We start from the raw sequence: 15,183 nt of genomic DNA, 5'->3' as shown, positions 1-15,183 counted from the left end.
AAGAAGAGAAAAAGAGACCTATTATTTCCCCAAACATTATGCTGTGTTATGTGACCACCACAAAGTCAGGGTGCAGAATACTTCTTTCTGAATTTTGGGCAACCAAAATAATGTCTGACATAAAATAAACAACCGGACAGGACAAACGCAGGTGAGTTTCCATCCAATGTAATGATAGGATCATGGTCTTCCTCTGTGCACTTTGTCTGGAATGCTGATTTGGAAGCATATCTGGGACTGATTAAACAGAAAACTTTTTTCTGGGCAGTCTTTTCTTATATTCTGCAGTTTAAACTGATTTATGTGTTCAGACACCTATGGTATTTTTTTTTCTGTCCTTTGGAAATGATTCCCTGTGTGATTACTTCATGATTTTTTTTTGGAATAGGTAATGACCAACAATCCTTGCTTAATCTAAAGGCATAAGAAGTGTTAGTCGCTCAGTCGCATCTGACTTTTTGCAATCCTGTGGACTGTAGCCTGCCAGGCTCCTCTGTCGATGGGATTTTCCAGGCAAGAATATTTGAGTGGGTTGCCATTTCCTACCCCAGGGGATCTTCCCAGCCCAAGGGTGGAACCCAGGTCTCTTATGTCTCCAGCATTGGCAGATGGATTCTTTACCACTCGCACCACCTGGAAAGCCAAAGGCACAGAGGGAGAGTGTTAAGTCTAAAAGTTAGTATCTTTATAATTACATTGAATAAAAACAACTCTATATTCCAGGACAATTCAGATTTTTGCTTGTATTTCAGCATAATTATTTAATGGCATCCGCACTGGACCTGCCTCAAAAAATTCCTGATAGTGTCACTCTTAAATAGATGATTCTTCTCATGATGCCATATGGGAACCAGCAGGGGGCAGAAGCAGGCTCTGAAATTTTCCCTTTCTTCAAAGATGCACAATGTGCTTAGTAGCTCAGTCCTGTCAAACTCTTTGCGACCCCCATGGACTGTAGCCCACCAGGCTCCTCTGTCTATGGGGATTCTCCAGGCAAGAATATTGTAGTGGATTGCCATGCCCCACTCCAGGGGATCTTCTCAGGTCTTTTCCAGGGATCAAACCCAGGTCTCCCACTTTGCAGGCAGATTCTTTGCCATTTGAGCCACCAGGGAAGCCCCAAAGATGAATAAGATGCATAAGGCAGATCTGTTGCAAATTGAGTAAATATAGGTGAGGTCAAGTATTTAAGAGTTTTGGAATGACTGAAAAGATAAAAACCCTTTAAAGCCTAGTCTAGAGAACTAGATGTTCAGAGGTTGTAAATACATTTGCATCAGAGACAGCTTATTTGCCACAAACCTAGAATAGTTTTAAAATCAAAGTTTACGTGAATGGCTATAACTATTCATTTCTTGAATGCTCTCCTTTATTATATACTATCTTTATGTATGTTTACATTACTATAGATATGTATGTTTACATACCTATATGTATGTTTACGTATATTTATGGTAGCTCAGCTGGTAAAGAATCCACCTGTAATGCAGGAGACTCGGTTCCATTCCTGGGTTGGGAAGATCCCCTGCAGAAGGACAACCCACTCCAGTATTCTTGCCTGGAGAATCGCCATGGACAGAGGTGCCTGGTGGGCTACAGTCCATGGGGACAAAGAGTTGGACATGACTGAGTGACTAAGCACAGCACATTATTTTACTTACTACATATTGTATAAGATATCTATAAATGATATTCTTATAATGAATGAGTATTGAAAAATGACTACCCATTATTTAGAAGCATGATAAAAAATTATGTTGCAGGATGCATCTAACTGTGGTCATCTGGGTGTCTGAGAAGTTCCCTTCAGGATTTATATGATTTGATTAGACTGTAACATAAATGAGCTTCCATGCTCTTGTTATCTATCCTTGAAAATACTCAGCAACAGCAAAATATAAAAGAGGGCATTTGATGATCTATGCATCAGCCAACTGATTCACATTTTTATATTGATTGATATCTTTGTCTCTTTTTTGTGCTCTGTTTTATTTCAACTGGACTGTTCTCAAACTGCTTTCTACCATCAAACATTTTCATCTCTGATTTGACCCCCTAAAACCTTTGACTTAAAAATGAGAGACTTTTCTCTAACTTGTTGATTCCAGACATACATAGTAATTCAACTGTCTTCTAGACATGGATGCTGCTAGCATGGTTGCCTGTTCTTAAGATCCATTAAAAAAAAAAAGGCCCCCAAATTCCCTGCTCTTCAATATTGCCATCCCAACCTGAGATCTTTTGCATTTAGGAAGAGATGTTAAATGAGTCAACTTACTCTGTAAATTCTCACCTGACATTCAGTTCAGTTCAGTTCAGTTCAGTCGCTCAGTCGTGTCCGACTCTTTGCGATCCCATGAATTGCAGCATGCCAAGCCTCTCTGTCCATCACCAACTCCCGGAGTCTACCCAGACCCATGTCCATCGAGTCAGTGATGCCATCCAACCATCTCATCCTCTGTTGTCCCCTTCTCCTCCTGCCCCCAATCCTACCCAGCATTAGGGTCTTTTCCAATGAATCAACTCTTCACATGAGGTATTGGAGTTTCAGCTTCAACATCAGTCCTTCCAATGAACACCCAGGATTGATCTCCTTTAGGATGGATTGATTGGATCTCCTTGTAGTCTAAGGGACTCGCAGGAGTCTTCTCCAACACCACAGTTCAAAAGCATCAATTCTGCGGCGCTCAGCTTTCTTCACCGTCCAACTCTCACATCCATACATGACCACTGGAAAAACCATAGCCTTGACTAGACAGACTTTTGTTGGCAAAGTAATGTCTCTGCTTTTAAATATGCTATCTAGGTTGGCCATAACCTTCCTTCCAAGGAGTAAGCGTCTTTTAATTTCATGGCTGCAATCATGGCTGCAATCACCTGACATTAACTCTTGTTAAAAGTCAAAGTAGGGAATTGCGTTGAGACTTTATGTTTTTCATTTTCCTGCAAAATTTAAAGACGACATGTTTATATGCCAAATTGACAGTTAGCTGATTTTTCACAAGGTCAGAGCTAATAAGTAGTATTTTTTTTTTTTTCAATGCTGGCTGTCTGATTTCAAAATGATGTTCTAAACTGTTAAACTATATTACTTTACTTGTCGATTGGCAGTGCAAACATCTTGTGAGTAATGGCTGGATTGTATCCTCTTGATTGTGAATTTTTAACTTTAAGAATACCTTCCACCATGTTTACCAAAATTTATAATCTATTCTATTCTATCTCAGGCAGTTTTGCTTCAGTTGTCTTTCCTGTTTACCTGAAATTCTCATAATACACAAACACATTATTCATCGGTGATCTGGTCTATGCTATCCTCCTTTTCTTTTCTGATTTTTGTCTTCTTGTCTTTTGGACAATTGTCTATACTACTTATCTTTACCACCCATTTCATACCAAGGGCTTCATTCTCAGATCTCATAAAAGTCTTGTATACTCATTTACAGTCACTTGTTAGATGCATTACTTTCAGAACCCCCAACTAGATTCAGAATAGGGAAAGGAGTAGGTCAAGGCTGTATATTGTCACCCTGCTTATTTAACTTCTATGCCAAGTATATCATGAAAAATTTCAGACTGGATGAAGCACAAGCTGAAATCAAGATTGCTGGGAGAAATATCAATAACCTCAGATATGCAGATGACACCACCCTTATGGAAGAAAGCAGAGGAACTAAAGAGCCTCTTGGTGAAAGTGAAAGAGGAGAGTGAAAGAACTGGCTTAAAACGCAGCATTCAAAAAACTAACACTATGGCATCTGGTCCCATCACTTGATGGCAAATAGATGGAGAAGCAATGGAAACAGTGAGAGACTTTATTTTGGGGGGCTCCAAAGTCACTGCAGAGGATGACTGCAACCATGAAATTAAAATACGCTTGCTCCTACAAAGAAAAGCTATGACAAATCTAGACAGCATATTAAAAAGCAGAGACATTACTTTGCCAACAAATGTCCATCTAGTCAAAGCTATGGTTTTTCCACTAGTCATGTGTGGGTGTGAAAGTTGGACAATAAAGAAAGCTGACTGCTGACGAATTGATGCTCTTGAACCGTGATGTTGGAGAAGACTCTCGAGAGTCCCTTGGATGCAAGAAGATCAAACCAATCAAACCTGAAGGATATCAGTCCTGAATATTCATTGGAAGGACTGATGCTGAAGCTGAAGCTTTAATACTTTGGCCACCTGCTGTGAAGAACTGACTCGTTTGAAAAGACCCTGATGCTGGGAAAGGTTGAAAGCAAAAGGAGACAATAGAGGATGAGATGGTTGGATGGCATCACCAACTCGATGGACATGAATTTGAGCAAGCTCCAGGAGTTGGTGATGGACAGGGAAGCCTGGCAGGCTTCAGTCCATGGGGTCACAAAGAATCGTACACAACTGAGCCACTGAAGTGAACTGAGCTGAGATTCAGAATTACGATGCAAGAGGGAACAAGGATTACTCAAAATTCATATGTCATTTCCAGAATCCAGCACAGAAGGTTCTGTCCTTCTTGTAGATCTTTATAAGATGACAGAAAAAGTTAGATAAAAAGAGGTCAGAGGAGAAAGAGCAATGGGGACAGTAAAATGCCTAAAGAAAATTTTAAACAGTGGTGTCATTAGGCAGAAGTACTTAATGGATTTAAGTGAGATTCTGGACAATTAAAGAGAAGAGACATTTACAAGGAAGGCGAAATAAGATAATTGATTTAAATAAAATATACCAATGATATAACTCCCAAATCAAGCTGCAACTTGAATTCTTTAGGGGAAAGTAAGACTAAGGAGCAGAGTCTGTTTTCCACTAACATCAACTGTTTACAACCACTCCTGCCATGGGGCCCAAGATACTGATATATTTCCTCAAGGTCTCAACTAGCCCTTCATTTCTTTATGTCTTCAGGGCTTTGCCCTCGCATGTGCCCATCTGAGTAAGAGACAGTGAAATAATTTAAATACACCAGTGCAATGAAAATAAATGTCTTTATTAGGCAGGGGCCAGATGCTCAAAATGCTTCATAATTTTTTCATATTCAGTTTTTGGGCTCTGAGGATGAAAAGACTTTTCCTGGAAATCAGGAAGGGGAGCTTAGTGATATCTGTGGGCCAGGGCATTGGCAACACCAGTTACCACCTTCTGAAAGTCAGCCTGCAGCTCCGGGGTGAACTCACTGCCAAAGCAGCGAGCCAGCACAACCACCAGCACATTGCCCAGGAGCTGTGTGGAAGAGACATTAAGCAAGGGCAGAGTTAGTGCAGGTACCCAGGTTAGATTCAGGGTATTTCAGATTCATCCCAAGCTGTGCCCCTAGGATATTAACACAAAGATGACTGAAGTATAGATGCTACTACTGATGTGAAGCTACCCATATCAGCCTGAATTTATATTTAGAAATGTTTCTCTCTTTCTATCTTAATCCAAAACTGTTATCATTTTTATTATTTTGAATCATTTCAAAAAGCAATACAACATTTATCCCTTGAAAGGAACAGATAAGGAGAAAATATTAGATACCATTTTCAAAGTAGATAAAAGAAGAAATCTTTTTTTGAATTGAACACTCAAAGAATGTAATTAAAAAGAGAAGACATTTCACACAACAGAGAAGAAGAATGAATCAGAGGAAGTGCTGGTTGTGAGCAAAGAGGTTAAAAGAATCTAAACGACTCTGAGGAGTCCTTAGCACTCTAACCAGAATCCCTCTTCTCCATTCTAAACTGCATCCTGCCATTCAGCCTTCTCCCCATGACACAAGCTTGACCATAAAAAAGAAGAACGCTGAGGATTCCACAAACTCACCTTGAAGTTCTCAGGATCCACGTGCAGCTTATCACAGTGCAGCTCACTCAGCGAAGCGAAGGCACCCTTGAGGTCGTCGAGATGATTCAGGCCCTCACAAAAGGAGTCTAGCACCTTCTTGCCATGGGCCTTCACCTTAGGGTTGCCCATAACAGCATCAGCAGTGGACAAGTCCCCAAAGTGCTCAAAGAACCTCTGAGTCCAGGGGTAGACAACCAGCAGCCTAAGGGGTGAAAAGGGCGCAAGGTCAGAGGAAGTCAGCAGCTTTCAGAATCTCAGGGGACAGCTCTGTTCCCATACGCCCACGTGCCTTTCAGTCTCCTTAAACCTGTCTTGTAAGCTGGATACCTACCTGCCCAGGGCCTCACCACCAGCTTCAGCCACGTTCACTTTTTTCCAGAAGGCGAGGACGGCATCCTTCTCCTGAGCAGTCAGCATGGTGTCTGATTGTGTAGTTGCTAGTGAACACGTTTGTGTCAGAAGCAAGTGTAAGCAGCAGCTGGCCCAGCTCTTCCTTTTATGCCCAGCCCTGCCTCCTGCCCTCCTGCTTCTGTGAGCAGATTGGCTTAGGACAAGGTGTGGTTCCACAGGGTGAGGCTTGAATGATGACAGTCATACCTCTCCTTAGTCTTCCTGGCACTGACTTTAGACCTTCAGCCCTCTTTCTGGGCATCTCTAAGTCTCAGTCATTCCAGCAATACAAATTGCTACTAAAATCATCTTCCTTAGCAAGTTTGCTTGTAGAGATTTTAGAATCACAATGAGGTACCCTCTTGGAAACCACCTCCTCAATTTTCTTATTACACAAATGAAGAATCCGGGGTGCAGAAAGTGGAAAGGATTTGTCCACTATGATTCAACTTAAGACTATGTACCTTCAGAATATGCAAAATAATTACAAGGACAGCATGGATAAAACCTCTGCCCCTGTTCTAAATATGCATCTCTTTTGTTTGGTTGTTTGGGATTAAATTGTTCTGGTATGAAAACAAATATTCATTTACTTATCTACTCATTCAAATTTTTCTTAACTTCATTTATGACCAAATAAATAATGATGGAAAAATAGAATAAGTATGGATCCAGAGGTCCTATGAAATAGCTACTCCATTAATCCATAGGTGAAAAAATAGAGACCTCTCCATGTAGTAAGAAATACAAAGAAGTAAAAAATCAATCAAACCCCCAAATTTTCAATAACCCTGAGAGAGGCAATGTGTTCAAAGACTAAATCGAGGCATATAAATTGTTTCCTCATGGACTGACCTGGGAAAGTGTCTTGAAGAACAGAGAAGCTTCTCCATGATTTAAAAAGAGGAATAAAATTGTGGAAAGACATTCCAGCTTGAATCAGATTATTTGTTTTCTTCCTCTAAACCTCTAAGAGTACTGTGTTCATAAGAATTACTTCTATTTTATTTATCATCCATAATTCTGTTCTCTCTATATACTTTACTTACACCTTCTTTCACTAAAATGTATTCTTCATTATCTACAGCTTTTCAAATATTTCTTTTCTCTTTGCCCCTCCTCCCACCCATGTAATAAATCCTGTTACCTTCTTAGGCAATAAAAAACTTCTGAAGTATAGAGGTCTGTTTCTTACTACTAGAATATTGAAGGCAAAAGCAAAAGCAGCAAGCATTTCTGAGCTCAGCAGAACTTCAGAGTTCCCTGAGGGTCCCCTCAGGGGACAATTTGATATAAATTAAATTAAATTAAATTAAATTAAATATATAAATATATATTTATATTCTATCATCTCTACGTTCTGCATCTTCCCTTCTTCTTGAGTTTCTACTTCCTTCCAGTAAGGACAGGAGCATATATATTTACTTCCCATGTTTCTCTCACCTTAGAACCTTCTCCTAATTCAGACAACTTGATGTCTAGAATCACCTTTCTCTCACCTTTGCCATCACTGATAAGACATGTTTTAAAATATCTCTCATTCTTTCAGCTCTATGTCTCTGTAACTCCAATATATTTTTAGGTGAACTAGAAGGAAAGGACTTCTGCATTTCTAGTTGTTACAAAGAAACTCATAAATGTCCAGCTTTCGTTATTCCATCCTCAAAAATATTTTTTCCGTCATTGCTAGGTAAATGAAGGTTCCTCACCCCTTTGACCTGGCCCATTCCCCATCAAGTACTTGTGAACAAATTCATTCTGATATTTTCAGACATGTAGAAAAGCCTTGTCTCTTGCCTGGCTCTCTGGAAGATAGGGTAGAATTATATGCCCACAAAAGATTATAGGGGAAAAAAATATAGAGTTTAAACATTTTCAATTTATATTCACTCTTTTCTACAACCTTCAAACAAAGAGGCTCTAACTAATGGTCTATACTTAGAAAAAAAATTCCACATGTTGACTTCTGGGAAAAAAGATCTTTCAAATGTTTCAAATGTTAAAAACAAAAAACAAACAAAAAGCTACATTTGGTTTGACCGTTAGTTTTGAGTTTCAATTGATTAAACTGAAATCTCTGTTAGCTTTATCATTGTTTTATATTTGTACTCTTTTAAAGACCCTACTTCACACCCCTGATATCAGTGGTCAGGCCTATGTGAGTGAAAGGACTTCTTCTGGGAAACTTTGGACATGTCTTTTCATGAAGTCTGTGTTATGGAACCCTCACAGAACTTACTAAATAATAGTATAATCTATTTCTATATTTTCTTGTAAAGGAGACAAATTGTCAGGGCTACAATTTTGCTGTCTTGACTGACAGAAATTAACATGTACTTAAAGACTTCCCCTATCATCTTCTGTTTTCAGAGATGATTTCCCTAATTCATTTGATTTGAATTAATTATTTTTAAATATTTGATCTATAATATTATATTAGTTTCAGGTGTACAACATAGTGATTCAGTATTTTTAAGGACTATGCACCATTTAAAGTTGCAATAAATTATTGACTATGTTTTCTGTTCTGCACAATATATCCTTGTTGTTAATCTATTTTATACATGGTAATTTGTATCTTTTAATCCCCTGCCCCTATCCTGATCCCTCTCCCCATGGGTAACCACTAGCTTGTTTTCTGTATCTGTGAGTTTGTTTCTGCTTTGTTATATTAATTTGTTTGTTTTGCTTTTTATGTTCCACATATAAGTCACAAGAAACAGGATTTTGTCTTTCTTTGTCTGACATTTCGTCAAGCATTATATCCTACAGGTTCATCCAAGCTGTTGCAACTGGCAAATTTTCATTCTTTTTTATACCTGAGTAGTATTCCAGTATATATATATATATATGTGTGTGTGTGTATATGTATCTATATGTGTCTTCCCAACCCAGGGATCGAACCCGGGTCTCCCGCATTGGAGGCAGATGCTTTAACCTCTGAGCCACCAGGGAAGCCCGTATATATATATATATATACAAATTCTTCTACTGTGTCTTCTTTTTTATGTCTTCCTTTGCCATGAATGGTCTATGAGCCCCTCTTTTGTACTGACTGCTGCTGCAGCCACCATCATGCAAGTCTCAGGGCTCGAGCTGTTGCTGTCTTTCATGCTTGCTACTTGGTATGATTAAAGAGTGAAATGGGTTTTTCTTTCTATTACCATAACTCTGCAGGGACAAGCCTGCAAGTTGTTATAAGACAATCAAAAGTTCAGGCAAAAATAAGGAAGAATGAATAGTTATATAAGTAGGGTTATGTTCAGAGCCTGAAGTGCAAATCCAGGTCGCCACTAAAAGGTTCTGGAGTGCTTCTTAGGCCCACTACCATCTTCACCATCATGAGCTTTCTTGGACTCTGTGCAGGGATCCACAGCATGTCTGCTCTACTTTGATTCCATCCCCATTGAGCACTGAACGTACACACACAAGCTCACACCCATACAAGTCCACAGAGAGAGAGACAGACAGTTTCTTGTTGTTTGGTTTTTTTTTTTTTCCCCTTTATTCCAGTCTGGCAAGATCACCTAATTCCTAATGTTCTATACCAGGATGGGCCTAATCTGAGTATAATTAAGTGGATGAGTATTGACTTTCTTCAAGAGAATCATGACATTCATCCAGAGATGAATTTGCTTCAAGAATTTCATCATTTGGTTCAAAAATTTCACTCAGCTGGAATTCTTTTGTACATGCTCTGCTGTTCAATTTTTAATTACCCAAGTACAATATTTCACCAAACTCATCTATATTTTTCTGGGTAAAATAGCTATTTATTCGATTATTTTCCATTAATGTTTATTACAAGATAAAGCATTATTATTTACTCTCCTTCCCCAGATGTACAATATCTTAGTTACCTCAGTTTTAGCATTGTTTCAAAAATAAAGTAAAATAAAATAAAACAAAAAAAATAAAATGAAGTAAATTCTTCTTGAAGAGCAGAGCTCATAGAAACAGAGGTCATAAACAGAATAGTTTAGAAATGGTGCAATTTAACTCATGTTTTAAAAGATCGTTTTTTTTTCCTAAAAACAGTAAAATCAATATAGTGATAACTTTGATAAAATATATCCTAATTATTACAGGACAGTTAATGTCTCAGTTTATCAATTCCATATTAATGTTTCTTTCAGGTTTTAATTCATTCAGAATTAGCTTTTATTTACCTCAAAAGTGGGCTATGATATTGATTTATCAAGAACAAAGGGGTAGTCTTTCTCAAGTGAAATTTGAAGCTGTGGGTTTGGAAAGGCAGAATTGTGGCTTCAGACTGGGCACCCTTGACAAATATATAAGGCATTAATTCCCAAAGCCAACTTTCAGGGCACTTCTCTGAGGCCTAAGAGATGGAAAATATAGAATATCATTCTAAATTCCCATGACATTCAATTGGTTGATTTTAAAATGATTATGGAAATCAATGCACAATATTACTTACTTCTCTCTCTCTCTTCTCCTTTCTCCCCCCACCTTCTTCCCTCCCTTTCTCTCTCTTCTCCTTTCTTCTCCCCTCCCCTCTTCTTCCCTCCCTTTCTCTCCTCTCCTTTCTCCCCCCTCTTCTTCCCTCCCTCTCTCTCCTCTCCTTTCTTCTCCCCTCCCCTCTTCTTCCCTCCCTTTCTCTCCTCTCCTTTCTCCCCCCTCTTCTTCCCTCCCTTTCTCTCTCTCCTCTCCTTTCTCCCCCCCTCTTCTTCCCTCCCTTTCTCTCTCTCTGACTCTTTGTGTCCCTCTCTGCCTCTGTCCTTCTCTCCTTGCCTCTGGTCTCTTTCCATCTTTCTTTCTTCCACACATACCCCATCTGCATTAACACATACTGAACATGATCTATAAAACAACATGATTGGCCGGTACTAGAAATAACTATTGGGTAAATTATCAAATAAAATCAAATATTAAGAAATTAATTTTACTCTTAGACTTTTACAGAAGCTCCGCTTTAACAAGGAATGAAAACATATAACAAGCTACCAAGTCTCTTTCCATCCCTTGACCTCCGCCTCACTCCCAATGTGGAGACACCAACACCAACAATACAGCAACTGTTTGAACTTGATCCAAGTCCCGCCCCAGTGATGTTCTCTTGAATTCTCCAGTATTGGGATTTTCAGTCCCAACTTCTTGTCTAGATTGATTGGCCAGTTCCAAAGGTGAAGGAACAAGAGAAAGTACAGTAAGTTCTTCAGATATTCTTTAGTTTTTTATGAACATTTAGAAGGAAGAAGGGTACTTTGCTTTCTCATTCCACATTGTGAAACACAGTCTCTCTTACCCTCTTTCAAATCTTTTGAAAATGTCTAATTCTTATGATGACTTTTCTGTGCTCAGGAGTGTGAAAGGAAACTTCCTAAGATTTCCCTGAGATGTCTCTGATTCTGGGATGTGACCCTGTGGTTTTTAAACATAGCGTTGGGGTGTAAAGGATTCTTGGTGCCTACAATGTGTAAAAACATGAAAAGAAACAAATAAATATTTGCAAGCTCATTTGCCTTCAAACAGTTCAAAATACAGTGGCAGAACAGTAAACTTTAATGCATTGTCTATAATCTGGTAGTAAGATAAAATCATTCTGAATATACATTTTATAGAAGGAAGCAACATGTTCTGTTTCAGATAGTCAATCTAAATTTAATCAACAGGAGTATGATACAGATTTAAAGAAATGCATGCAAGTTAGAAGGTTCTAGAAGTCCTTCCAATTTTACATATGACAAAAATAATTTCACAAGAGATAGTTAGTTAGTGAGTTTGGGGATGGGCAAGTACACACTGCTATCTTTAAAATGGATAACCAACAAGGTCTTACTGAATAGCACAGGAACGTCTGATCAATGATACGTGCCAGCCTGGATGTGAGGGAGTTTGGGGAAGAATGGAAACATGTATATAAATGGTTTAGTCACTTTGCTGTACCCTTGAAACTATCACAACAGTTTTAATTGGATATACTCCATATTAAATAAAGAGTTAAAAATTTTTTAAAGTACTACCTATAAACAGAAAGCAAATATCTAATCAGTGATTTACTTTCCTGTGTGCTTCTTCATTGTATATTGTAGCACTAACACCAAACAAACACTATGCAATTGCACATTTTTCAGATTGTCCTCTACTCCCAGGAGTTTTGGGACAAGAAATAATTGTTCATTCATTGATTACTTCCCTTAATAAACATACACTTACTGTCTATGGAGGATCTGCTGTATAAGACATGGTAATCATGTAGGATAGTACAAAAGGCTGAAACCCTTATACATCACACAGGGTGTGCTAGACAGGGAATATGCTAGACAGGAAGAAATGTGAAAAGTTTGGAGTGGGAGGATTTGGAAGAATTTCCTTAGGCAATACTGGAAATTTCACTGGTGCCAAGGTTAAAAGATTCAAGCAAGTGTTATGCGAGCACTGAGCTTTACCTGAAATGGGAGGTTGAGGTTAATTTTGGAGGTGTTTTGGGGCAAGTGGGAGAGGGAGATTATACATTAGAATGGGAACACCTGATGTAACATAGCATTGTTGCCTAAAATGTGCAGGCAAGGGAAGTATGAAAAAAAGAAATGTTAATAACAGTTTCTTGAGCAATCATTATCTCTGATTCAGCACATTATTTCTTGAGTAATTAATGGATATGGATCAGAGTGTTAGCCTGAAGTTTCTGTCTAGATTTGAAGATTCCCATGAGCCCCTGTAACGCTAGTATCCTCACTATATTTTAAACCTTCTTACAGTTTTTACGCTTTGACACAGGAATGTCATCCATTATTGACTGTGTGTGGTCCCCTTGCTTTTCTCATTTCCCTTGTTCTCTTTGTATTAGACACAAAGGCTCTCTATCTGTAGACCCTCAGGGACTTTCCCATATCCTTAGTGGAAAGAAAAAAAACAAAAAGTGAGTGAAATGAATCAGGAAATTGAGCTGAAAGTTCTTTTTTAGGAAGAAGTCATACCATTGAGGGTGGACTTTATTTCCCCAAGTTCAGAAGATAAAATCTGGGGAAATACTGGGACTTCCCTGACAGTCTAGTGTTTAAGGCTTGGTCTAATGCAGGAGGTGAGAGTTCGATTTCTGTTCAGGGAGCTAAGATCTGACATGCCTTGTGGCCTAAAAACCGGAACATAAAAAAGCAACAGAAACAATATTCTGACTTAAAAATGACTTTAAAAAATTTGAATTGTTAAAAAATATTAGAATGTAGGGAAATAGGATCTTCCAGTTGAGAGAGTTAATTCTTAGGTAGATTGATATGAAGTCTGGGGCCTTCAAGAGGTCTGGAGGAGGAGAAAAGGACAAACTATTTTTTTCTACATTACATTGTCTTAGTCACATAAGAAATTTTTTCTTAAACTTTGAGTTGTTTTGACAGCAATCTTGAAGATTAACTTTCTTTAAGCCCAGAGCTAATGATTAAACAACAAAACAATTCATCTTGCTCAAGGGTATGTTTTTCTTTAAACTTTGTACTAATGATTATATAAAAACAATGGATGTTGCTTGAGTCACTTAAAATTTTTAAGTGACTTAAAAGAAGAAAGTCTTAACACTCAAACACTTAAACACTCAAAATGCTTAAGTATAAAAAAGATACTGCAGAGAACAAACAGAGAAAAACAAGAATGAATAAGAGGAAACGGTGGCTGGAAACAAAGAAGGTAAAAGAAACTTAATGTTCCTGAGGAGTCCACAGTGATATAAGCAGAATATTTCTTCTCCATTCTGAACTGTGTCCTGTTGCTTAACCCTCTCCCCATGATAGGAGCTTGACTACCAAAAAAAGGAGAACATTGAGAGTCCCATAGACTCACTCTAATATTGTCAGGGCCCACATGGAGCTCCTTATAGTGCAGCTCACTCAGCCAAGCAGAGACACCCTTGAGGTGGTCGAGATGCTTCAGATCTTCAGTAAAGGAGTCTAGCACCTTCTTGTCATGGGCCTTCACTTCAGCATTGCCCATAAATCAGCAAAGGACAAGTCCCCAAAGTAGTCAAAGAACCTCTGAGTTGAGGGGTAGACAACCAGCAGCCTAGGGGGTGAAAACAGCATAAGGTCAGAGGGAGTCAGTGCCTGCCAGAATCTCAGGGGATGGCTCTGTCCCCACACGCCCAGCTGACACTCACTCTCCTTCAGCCTGCCTTGTAAGCTGAATACCTGCCTGCCTAGGGTATCCGGACCAACTTCAGCCACCCTCATCTTGCTCCACAAGGCAATGACAGTAGCCTTCTCCTCAAGAGTACCATGATGTGTGTTTATGCAGCTGCAAGTTGTGTCAAAAGCAAGCGTAAGCAGCAGGGGCCCTGGTCTTCCTTGTGAGCGTCACCCAGCCTCCTGCCCTCTCTGCTTCTGAGAGTAGATTAGCCCGGGGCATAACACAAGTTCATTGGTTTGGGGGAATGTAAGATGCACTCTTGTTCCTCAGTGTCCTTCATCTGTGATTGGCTGATCCCGTGTGTCTAGACTCAGAAACTCTACTCTCCCTGTTCTTATCTCTTAGCTTCATTTCCTTCATCCATCCATTGCCTCTACAAATATATTCCCAGCCTCATTTATTCATAAATATTTTAGTCTGATATTGTGTAATGTATCTTACAGTTTACACTTATGAATTACATTTTATCTATGAATTTAAAAAGTTAAATTCATAGATAAGAAAACTCAGACTTAGAAAGCAAAAATTTTATCAAGTTAACTTTATATGGAGCTTTACTCTGTTTCTGGAAATATTTGTAAGAGGTTGAAATGGATAAATATTTTGTCTTAGATTTAACTTGCTTTCCTTCTCCTTGTATAAATACTTTGGGCCACAAAATTCGATTTTCATCCATTCCATCATTGAAATAAAGCTCTATCAAGTTAATGAAAAATAATAAATATTGTCTTTCTAGCAGCTACTGAACTAGGTTTATGGAGCATGGATGATAATAGAAATAATTTAATAAGAAATAAAGAAAAATATCTGATACTTATGATATGATTGTAGAGGAAATGCAGA

At 38.6% G+C, this 15,183-nt stretch overlaps 1 protein-coding gene and 1 non-coding gene across 2 annotated transcripts; both read right to left on the bottom strand.

Moving 5' to 3' along the window:
• Positions 1-4,951: 4,951 nt before the first annotated feature.
• LOC145525712 (hemoglobin fetal subunit beta) lies at positions 4,952-6,277 on the bottom strand. The gene is made up of 3 exons (XM_081539231.1): positions 6,140-6,277; positions 5,788-6,010; positions 4,952-5,205 (listed from the first exon to the last, which is right to left on the bottom strand). The coding sequence occupies exons 1-3, from the start codon at positions 6,223-6,225 to the stop codon at positions 5,077-5,079; spliced, it is 438 nt and encodes a 145-aa protein (XP_081395357.1). The 5' UTR covers positions 6,226-6,277; the 3' UTR covers positions 4,952-5,076.
• Positions 6,278-9,081: 2,804 nt separating this feature from the next.
• Positions 9,082-9,153, bottom strand: TRNAW-CCA (transfer RNA tryptophan (anticodon CCA)). Its single transcript has one exon. It is a non-coding gene; the product is annotated as a tRNA-Trp (tRNA).
• Between the last annotated feature and the right edge of the window lie 6,030 nt (positions 9,154-15,183).

The sequence above is a fragment of the Giraffa tippelskirchi genome, chromosome 11 (assembly GCF_054371585.1).
Source record: "Giraffa tippelskirchi isolate mGirTip1 chromosome 11, T2T-mGirTip1v1.2.pri, whole genome shotgun sequence".
Taxonomy (NCBI): domain Eukaryota; kingdom Metazoa; phylum Chordata; class Mammalia; order Artiodactyla; family Giraffidae; genus Giraffa; species Giraffa tippelskirchi.
This window is presented reverse-complemented; position numbering and strand designations above follow the sequence as displayed.

Coding starts and splice junctions, on each gene's coding strand:
- LOC145525712 (XM_081539231.1), bottom strand. CDS start 6,225: ATGCTGACTGCTCAGGAGAAGGATGCCGTCCTCGCCTTCTGGAAAAAA. Junction 6,011..6,139: donor GGTGGTGAGGCCCTGGGCAG/GTAGGTATCCAG, acceptor TTCACCCCTTAG/GCTGCTGGTTGTCTACCCCT. Junction 5,206..5,787: donor TGGATCCTGAGAACTTCAAG/GTGAGTTTGTGG, acceptor TCTTCCACACAG/CTCCTGGGCAATGTGCTGGT.